Source organism: Octopus bimaculoides, chromosome 7 (assembly GCF_046866305.1).
Source record: "Octopus bimaculoides isolate indiv1 chromosome 7, ASM4686630v1, whole genome shotgun sequence".
NCBI classification, from domain to species: Eukaryota; Metazoa; Mollusca; class Cephalopoda; order Octopoda; family Octopodidae; genus Octopus; species Octopus bimaculoides.
In genome coordinates, this window is record NC_142934.1 from 58,397,319 (window position 1) to 58,407,318 (window position 10,000).

Here is a 10,000-nt window from a genome sequence, read left to right on the forward strand (position 1 = left end):
CACTTATTTTATTATCGGTGTTTAATATGTATTTAATTACCTACGCTCTCTTACGCATGTCTATATATACACTAACACGCACATATATTGTCTAGTCTGTTTGTGCACATGGAACTACATTTTCTATAATTGAAGGCGGTACGGTGTAGGTTGAGGTAAAGTAGGCTGATGAATCTGACAGGTTTCATCTTTGAGCAGAGCACTCTCATTTTATATCGCACTCCGCCACCAAAAATTAAAAAAAAATTGATATCATACTGTAGTCCTTAATAAGTCGTGTATATTATAGACGATATTGTTGAACATTGTTTCTGGCAAATCATTCGAGTTCATTCAGAGATAAAAATAAGATTCCAAACAAGTCTCAGTAAATTAATCTAGTCTATTAGGTGATTATCCAATCAAAACTTGAATTGAAGATGGTTCGCGTCTAACTTAACGAACAACTCTACATCTTACAACGCAGAGTAGATAAACGAAAAACTTTAAACAGTTAAATCGAAGGATATTAAAGTGAAGACCCTGAAGAAACAGCACCGGTTGGGTAGCAATTGCAATGGTTACTAATCGGTACTGTTCAAACATCTGCAGGTCTATGAAAAGGTATACATATATATAAAGTATTAAAGGTAATACTATGATATATCGTAATAATCCTTATATATATATATACACACACACATCAACTTTTAGAATCGTAGAATCTTTAGAATGTTGGGAAAACGCCTTGCAGTACGTTTTCGGTTATTTACGTTCTGAGTTCAACTTTGCCTTTCATCTGTTCTATGTTGACAAAATAAAATACCAACTAAGTACAAGTGGCAGTGATATTGACTGTTCCTTTCTCCTTAAAATTGCTGGCCTTGTACCAAAATTTGAAACCACTTATAAGCCGGTGAGCTGGCAGAATCGTTAGTATGCAGCATTTCTTCCGGCTTTATGTTCTAAGTTCTAATTTTGCAGAGGTCTACTTTGCCCTTTATCCCTTCGAGGTCGATGTAATCGACTTCCCCGTCCCTAAAAAGAAAAACAAAAAACTGATGGCTCAGTGCCAAAATCTGGAAAGCCATTATTATTATTAAAACAAGCAGGATAACAGAAAAATCTAAATGATTTGGCTCTTCAGCTCAAAAACCACTGAATCTGGTCTCACCACCTGATGTAGTTTTTCTACAAAAAGTGCAAATTGTATACGGAATTGGCAAAGAAATATAAATCATATCAGTTTAAAATTTTGACACAAGGCCAGCAGGATCGGGAAGGGAATAAATCGATTACATAGACCTCAGTCTTCAACTGGTATATATATTATCGATCTTAAGAAGATGAAAGGTAAAGTCAACCTCGGCAGAATTTGAACTTAGAGCGTAAAGACGGACGAAATGCCTCAAGTATTGTACCCAGCGTGCTAACAATTCTACCAGCTTTCTGCCATAATGGAGTATGTCATATTGTAGACTACATCTTTTCGTTTTATTCCTCACATTGTACTCATATAGATACGTTCAACAAAATTTGCTATCAATATCAAGGAAACCTGGCATTCCTTTAAATTTTTCAGTGTAATTCTTCCGGGGTTATGAAAATAATGCCAATTCATTTCAGTTTGCTATAATTCTTTTATAAACACCGTGTGACGTTGTGTGATATTGTAAGAGATAGTTATTATTTTTATCGTCATCATCACCATAGAAGAATAGGTCTTTGTATTCGATTGTATTACGTTCTTAACAGTAATATCTATTGATTTCTTTCATTCAACCATTTAATAGAATAGGCTTCCTAGAGGAAAGCAGGTTTTAAAACCGGAATTGGAAGAGAAAATTAGTGAGAAAGTTCCGTCAACCGTCTCAACCAACTTCTGAAATTGTTTACAGAAATTACTTAAGCTAGCTTAATATTTCATGCAAAGGGAAATAACCAAAAGAGATCTCAGGTCGAACCAAATCTGTGGATCGCTTCTTATTTGTAGTTGATGCAAGATTATTTCATTTGCACTGTTGATAATATTAAAAAAAGTATGAATGTCATACAATCACTTTTCTTTTCATTTCAAATCAATGACCTTGTATTAGAGTAATAAATCAATACTTGAATTCTTGTGAAATCACTTTGCATGTAATCTCTTGCTGTGTCAGTTTATGATCTGATTTTGATCAACGACTGAAGTATTTTCTCTTCATTGAACATTAACAAATATTTTGACTTAGGCACAAGTCAGCAAATGTAAGAGCTGGGGATTAGTCTACCCTATCGACCCCAGTGCTTGAGTGGCATTTTATTTATTTGACTCTGGAGAGATGAAAGGTAAAGTTGACCTCTGTGGAATTTGAATTGAAAATGTTAAGAACAGGAACAAATAACGCAAAGTATTTATTCCTGCGCTTTAGCGATGCAACATTAACGATTCAGATCATCGCCCTTTCACTAACATTAATAGTTCTTTCTAATTTTGGCATAGGGCCTGCGATTATGTCGTGAATGGGTAAGTCGTCTACATCGACCTCAGTAACTGACTGGTACTTATTTTATGGAACCCTCTTCCCCCAAGAAAAGATGAAAGCAAAGTCGACTCCGGCAGAATTTGATCTCAGAACTTAAGCAACAAGAAATGCAACTAAGCTGTTTGTTCGACGGGCTAACGATTTTGCCAGTTTCACGTCTTAAACACTAACATTAATAATTTCAAATTTTAGCAGAAAGCCAGCAATTTTGACCAATTACATCAATCCCATTGCTCAACTGGTAATTATTTAATTGACCCCAGTGCTCAACTGGTACTTATTTGACCCCAAAAGGATGAAAGCCAGAGTTGACTTCGGCAGAATTTGAACTCAAAGTGTAATGTATCGGAAGAAATGCCGCGAAGCATCATGTTCGGAGTGCAGACGATTCTGTCAGATCACCGGACTGACACTAACATCGCTTTGTGACTAGACGTTTGAAACTGGTATTTACAGAGACTGTAAAAACCTTCTCAGAAAGTCTATTACATATAAATTGAACATTTAATTTTGATATCCTCTGCGTATATTATTTTCTTTCATTTTAGCGTTTACGAAGGAAAGTTAGAGTTTTATTAGGCTACTAAGAACGAAATAAGATTAATAAGTTTATATGTAGTTTAAATTCTTGAAGTGTTAGGAAATATAAATAGTAATAGAAAGGGATATGAACGTCTTCAATTTTGGGAAAAGAGTTGACAAAAAAAAACACGTGATTTTAGTACTTCTATCATGTCAGACTATCATTTGAAGATTCTTGTATCCTTCACAGCGTAAAAGCGAAATATGTTTCTTCTCTTCGTATTTATTTGTTTAGAGGTAATTTCAACAATTGACAAGTGAGTGCTATTACAGAGGAAAGATGGCAGCTCCAATGATAGGATTTAAAACATCTCCGTTTGATCAGCAGTTCAAAAACCTATTGATTCAGACAGCTCTATAACCAATTAATTCACACTATAAGTGTACTGTGTGTTGACTCAAGTGGCACATCCACAACTATTGACCCAGAAAACATTTCTACAACCTATTGACTCAGAAAACATCTTTTCAACCTGTTAACTCGGATAATAGCTCCACAAACTATTGACTCGGGTAACAATTCTACAACATATTGACTCAGATAACACATCTAGAACTTATTGATTCAGGCAACATCTTTATGCTCTGTTGACTGAGACTACGGTTTTAAAAGGTACTGATTCAGGAAATATGTCTACAACCTATCAACTCTGACAACACCTCTACAATTTATTGGCTGAGACAACAATTCTACAACCTATTGACTCAAACATCTCTATAACCTGTTGATTCAGACAATAGCTTCATAAAGTACTGATTCAGGGAACATCTCTACACCTATAATCTCAGACAACAGCTCTATAATTTATTGGCTGAGGCAACAATTCTACAACCTATTGGCTCAGGCAGCAACTTTACAAAGTATTGAATCAGATAACAACTCTATGGTTTATTGGCGCAGGCAGCAGCTCTACAACAGACATGCAGTTGCCTCATGGCACTAGGGAAAGACAGCAAAATAATGTGGTTTCCATAAATAGCATTGTTAGTTTTAACATACCTACTGGCTTCCATATTTCTGTCATGTTACTGAAGTGATCCCAGTCAGTGCCTTCAGAATTTAGCCATAATATCTCTTCGGTGAATTCTAAAGGCTTCACTCCATTCTGTAAAGAAAAATTAGTGAGAAACTGAAAATAGCAAAAAAAAAAAAGAAATTCTTAAAGCAATCCCACTTTTATTTCCCAGACTATTGACATAGTTTCCCATTTTTAAAAACTATAAAACTGTTCCCTTTAAGTTAAATATTTTATGTTTCTCGCAAAAGCGTGTCCCTCCCGCAAGACGTTGACTCTAATTGTCTGCAAATTCAAATTCTTGTAAGTTCAACTATTTGGAATTTTGTTATAAAACAACACAAAAGGATTCAACATTAAATCCTGTACAACAAATATCATAAATAAAATTTTCTCAGACATGTACATAATCTATAATTATTCTCATTTAAAGCGTTTTAATAGCGGTCACCAAATGAATTTCCACCAACTTGCCGGGATTATTTTTTTCTGCTACAAATAACGGTGGTACCGTGAGTAGCACAAATGTAGTTATAGGTTCCATCTTCGCTGACTGCTTTCCAATTAAAACAACACTACACAATCTTGGCAAATATCCTCCAGATCCTTCCCCTTCCGAACTTCCAGATGCAATACTTTTCATATATGCACACCAAGTGCGAAAGTACCTTTAATCGCTTCAAACAAACCAGACCACCTACCCTTATAATATCATTTCTATTACTCTGAAACTTTGCGCCTTAGCGCTAACTCTTTTGCATTTCAGTTTTTCCGTCTCTACGACGTTCTAACCTGATATCTGGAAACATACTACAGTGCGTTCCATTTCTAAGAAAGACAAACCCTCTGACACTGCCAACTATCACCCTACTTCATCTGTCGCACTCAATACATCGAAAGTGACAGAGATAGCCATTAGCAATAACGTCCTCCAACACTGAATAATACTCTTTCCCCTTAACAACCAAAGTACAGTCTCTTTTAAGCCAGATCTATTCACTTATGTCACCACCAGTGGAGCAATTAGATGAATGCTATTTTACCCTCGACGTCAGCAAATTTTTTGCTCGTGATTGGCATGCAAACGTCCAATCGAGAGTATCTGTCTACGAGTTCCATCCGGCTCTCATCTCTTAAATCAGCAGCGTCCCACAAAATCGTACTCCCACGGCATGTGTTAACGGATTTCTTTCTTGCCTTCACTCTATCACCTCCGGCATTCTTCAGGAGTCAGGTTTTCCTACTTTTCTGTTTATTTTATATATCAGTAGCTTACGTGTCATCACATCCAAAAATACCCGTTTTGCACCGACAACAATACCCTTAATTCTTCCCTTGCTTTCCGAACACTGCATCATTCACTCAAAAGGTATACATCGCACACTAAACCCATACCGTTTCCATGAATAGAGATCTCGAAAGCATCCTCGACTGGGAATATATCAGTAACAAGGACTCTTTCTTTGAACACGATCAATACACAACTAGAGCCAGCCTTCAAAATCGCCCCAAATTTTGGACGTTACTATCGCCCAGAATCTCTCCAAAGGCATTTACATCCTTGGTATAGATAAAAATTACATTCAAATGACTGGGTGATCCCTTTAGAATAACAAGCTATTTCACTCCCCAAACAATTATTGACAATGTCAAAGCTTAAATGAGTTCCACAATAAACTATTGCTCTTACATCTAAGACAGTGCTACTGCTGTACATACTAACATCCGAGGCTACATCCGAACCCAATTAACTGGTATCAATTCAGAACCAGTCACCCTCTAGTGTTTGGCTTAGAGGTGCATTATCTCCTTCTTCCGTTTTTTGACTACTCTTATAATGACCCCTGCTCTTCAGAGCTGGCTAGACATAGGCTATACCTTTGTGGTATTTACGGCCTGTTCGTCTCCTATGTTATCAACTTTCTTTTGTTTAACTTACTAATCTCAGTACTTATCACTATGTTAAGAACTTTCTTTTCTTTGAACATCGATATTCTGAACCTCCCTTCAAGTTCAAACCTTTTTCTAAAGTGTTAACTAGCTATGGATCGAAGGGGATATCAATGCTATCACCTCGAAAGCTTGTGAAGGCATTGAACATTCTCTCTAACTGCTGACTCATCAAGTAAAAAAAATATCGTCCTATATTAGTAACAGTTGTAACGTTTACAATTATACATCCACATAATTATTGGGGCTGGGATAATATACGATATGAAATTACATTTTGCTTCTGTGGTTTTAAGTCGTTAACTTATACTAGAGTTTATATTTGCCAATATACAGGCACAGACGTGGCCGTGTGGTAAGAAACTTGCTTTCCAAGCACATGGTTCCGGGTTCAGTACCACTGTGTGGCACATTGGGTAAGTGTCTTCTGCTATAACCTCGGGCCGACCAAAGCCTTGTGAGTGGATTCGGTATACGGAAATTAAAAGTAGCGGTTCGGCAAAAAATAACAATAGAATAAATATCAGGCTTATAAAAATAAATACTAGGTTCTAATATTCGAATTAAAATTCTTCAAGGTGGTACCCCAACATGGCCGCAGTCTAATGACTGAAGCAAGTAGAAGATAAAAGATATATAAGATACCACGTTTGTTCTAATTTTATTTATATTTTTGTAACTAGCATTTTCGGTACAAGGAAACTATGATTAGAGCTCAAAGAAGATAATTTGTTAGGAAGTTAGGGATTGAGGCTAAGTAATTGAGTGTTAAGGAAAATTATTAGATCCGATATTTTCTTAACCATGATGAAAATAAATCAGACTCTAAACTTGAAAAAAAAAAAAAAAAGAATCAGTGTAAATTCAGAAATTAACTAAAACTGTTAATCTAAAGAGTGTTTCTTAAAGTGAGCGGTACCGTTCTATTTTGGGCGATGCAGCAGATTTTATACTGCCTGCTTTAGTCTTTGTGTTCTATCTAAATATTAAGTTTAGGGCTTTTTTTAAAAATTGTAATATGATAAACTGCCTTGAAGCGGCGAGCTGGCAGAATCGTTAGCACGCCTGTCGAAATGCTTAGTACCATTTCGTTCGTCTTCATGTTCTGAGTTCAAATTCCGTCAAGGTCGATTTTATCTTTCATCCACTCAGGATCGATAAAAGGAGCACAGGGGTCGATGTAATCGTCTTACTCCCTACCCCCAAATTGCTGGCCTTGTGCCAAAATTTTAAACCAATATGATAAAATGCTTGCAAATCGAGAAGAGAGTGGAGTAAGTGATGTGACCGCAGAATACTGAAAACAGAAGTTCCACTGGGATGAATAACAAGGCTCACAGACAACAAGTAGACATGTGCGGTCGTCGAGTGTTATCCGAGAGATCGGATGTGATCATTCAGAAAACTTCTAAGGCAATGGGAAAACGACACAGTGAAACAAACTGAACTCAAATTGAAGAGGAAGGGGTAATTAAAGGAAGAATGACTGTGCATTATCACAACAACAAAACAATGCCAACGATAATATCAAAAAATATTAGACCTAGAAATGTGAAAAAATAAACAAATCCGAATATATACGACCTCTACGCTGTGGTAAGTAGTCACCCATATCAAACTAGTAACCGGAAATTGATTACTCTGGATTAATATTACGCGTATGTACGTTAAAGATGAGATGAGATGTTGAATTGTGTTAGTAAAGGGGAAAGAAGTGAAAGAAGTGAAAATTGTTCCAGAAACACTGATCTAAATAAGCCGTGTGACAACATGATTACACTGCTGCATCGAATATGTGTCTCCAATGATTAATTTCAAAACAGGCCAAAAGAGACGACCTAAATGTCAAGGATTGAAAGAATATGGTAATAGTCAGCATTATTGCGTGATACAGGAACTCCTGGAAAATCTTTACTTTTAGAAATTGATAGATATGCAAAGAGGTAATTAGTTCTCTAATAATCGTCAGATTATTTATACATTAGTTGAGTCATTTGCACATATGACAGCTTTCACACGCTATTGACAACTTAAATTCTCCGTAATTAATAATATCATAACGTGACGAATAATTTACATTATAAAGTTTGCACGTTTACGCGCACGTGTACATTTGTATATGTGTATTTATAAGATAGTTTAAATTTACTTCGTGGTTTATACCTAATTAATTGTTAAAATTCACATACAATTTAAAGTTATATAAAGAAATGATTTAAATAATTGCAAGTTATTCTCACACTCACAAATACATAGATGTGTGCGTATGTATGAATATATGTATGTGTGCGAGTTTGTATGTATATGTCTGTTATATACTGAGAGCTTTTCCTCACGTATGTCAATAGAGAATACACAGATGTATATATATATATATATATATATATATATATATATGTGTGTGTGTGTGTGTGTGTGTGTGTGTGTGTGTGTGTGTGTGTGTGTGTGCATGAATATATATGCGTATACGTATATTTATATATATATATATATATATAATGTACATTGGTTCGTGTCGGGAGAATAAGAAAGAAGTGCTCAATACATGTTGCAGAGGATATGTTTTCCTTCATTAAAACTGAAACTGAGACTTTGTCTCATGACTTGAGTTTCACATCTGCCTGGATATCATAGTGGCCTGAAACTCGCATCATGAGGTAACCTCTTAGCTCCAACTTTAATTAAAAAAAAACGGTTGCTGTCTGGGGTATTAGGTGGCCAGATGTTAGGGTTAATGTGGTCAATATGTGAAATTGCTAACATTATCTGTTTTTATCTCTTCACAACTGCTGATATTACTCACAATTTAATCCTCATTGGATGGAGATAATCAACAAGGCGGGGGCAAGGTAATGGCGTGGTGTGGGATTTGGCACAATCAAATAATTGAAACATTTTATTTTGAGGGCTCTATGACAGATGATTCGTATCTGGGATTTTGTCCGGGATTGCTTATCTACAGGCCAGTCCCCTTTCCGCAAACGGGGGACTCGATGCATGGGAGTTATCGTCACCGCACAACTTTTTATACACGCACACACATTATCTTTTACTTGTTTCAGTAATTAGGCGCTCCCAACATGAGGTACTGTCTTGAAGAGGTTTTAGTACTTTTTTTAAAGTCTGGTATTTATTCAATCGGATTTTTTTGCCGAACCGCTAAGTTACGGGGACGTAAACAAACCAACACCGGTTGTCAAGCGGTTGTGGAATGGGTCACCAGATTCAACTCTCATGGACTTTTTCTTCTAGGGCTACATTAAATCTCTTGTGCATTCAGAAAAGATCCTAGAACAAGGACATCTTCAAAGAATTGTTGAAGCGTGTGAACAAGTCAGCGGCAATGAAGAGTTATTTGAGAAGGTTCATCGCACAAAGACACACGCAAGCACACACACACACACACACACACACACACACACACACACACACACACACACATGATAAGCTATTTTCAGTTTCTGTCTACGAAATCCACTCACAAGGCTTTGGTCTACCAGAGGCTAAGCTATAGTAGAAGACATTTGCCCTAAGGTGCTATGCAGCGGGACTGAAGCCAGAACAGTGTGGTTGGGAAACAAGTTTCAGACTAAAATCCAAAAACCACGACTAACATCAAAATCATCATCTCTCTCGTGATATATAATTTTAATTATTTGACTCAATATTACTCTTGTTTTCTTTATTGGTGTAGAATGCATCAATAGCAGAGTTACGACTAACTTTAGTTAGTTTACAAACACATATCATTCCTGTGATTTGTATAATTATATATTTAATTCACAACTACAATTGAGAACATTTCTATATATCTAAAAACAAATTGCTCATTACAAATCAGACTATTTTCATGGAAAATCGACACATACACGGCGCACACAGACAGTCAGACAGACAGACACACGCACGTACAAGCACATGCATACACATACTCGCGCACAAACCCAC

The 10,000-nt window shown here is 36.3% G+C and overlaps 1 protein-coding gene across 6 annotated transcripts in view; it reads right to left on the reverse strand.

Annotated features, from left to right (window-relative positions):
• Positions 1-10,000, reverse strand: part of LOC106873188 (uncharacterized) — a 713,512-nt gene that overhangs the window by 123,466 nt on the left and 580,046 nt on the right. For all 6 annotated transcript variants that reach the window (XR_016242634.1, XM_089355369.1, XM_089355373.1 and 3 more), the window contains one exon: positions 4,087-4,192. Coding sequence is in view for 5 of the 6 variants with exons in the window: in XM_089355369.1 (XP_089211495.1) it covers positions 4,087-4,192 (106 nt within the window). In the remaining variant the exon portion in view is untranslated. The remainder of the gene's footprint in view (positions 1-4,086; positions 4,193-10,000) is intronic.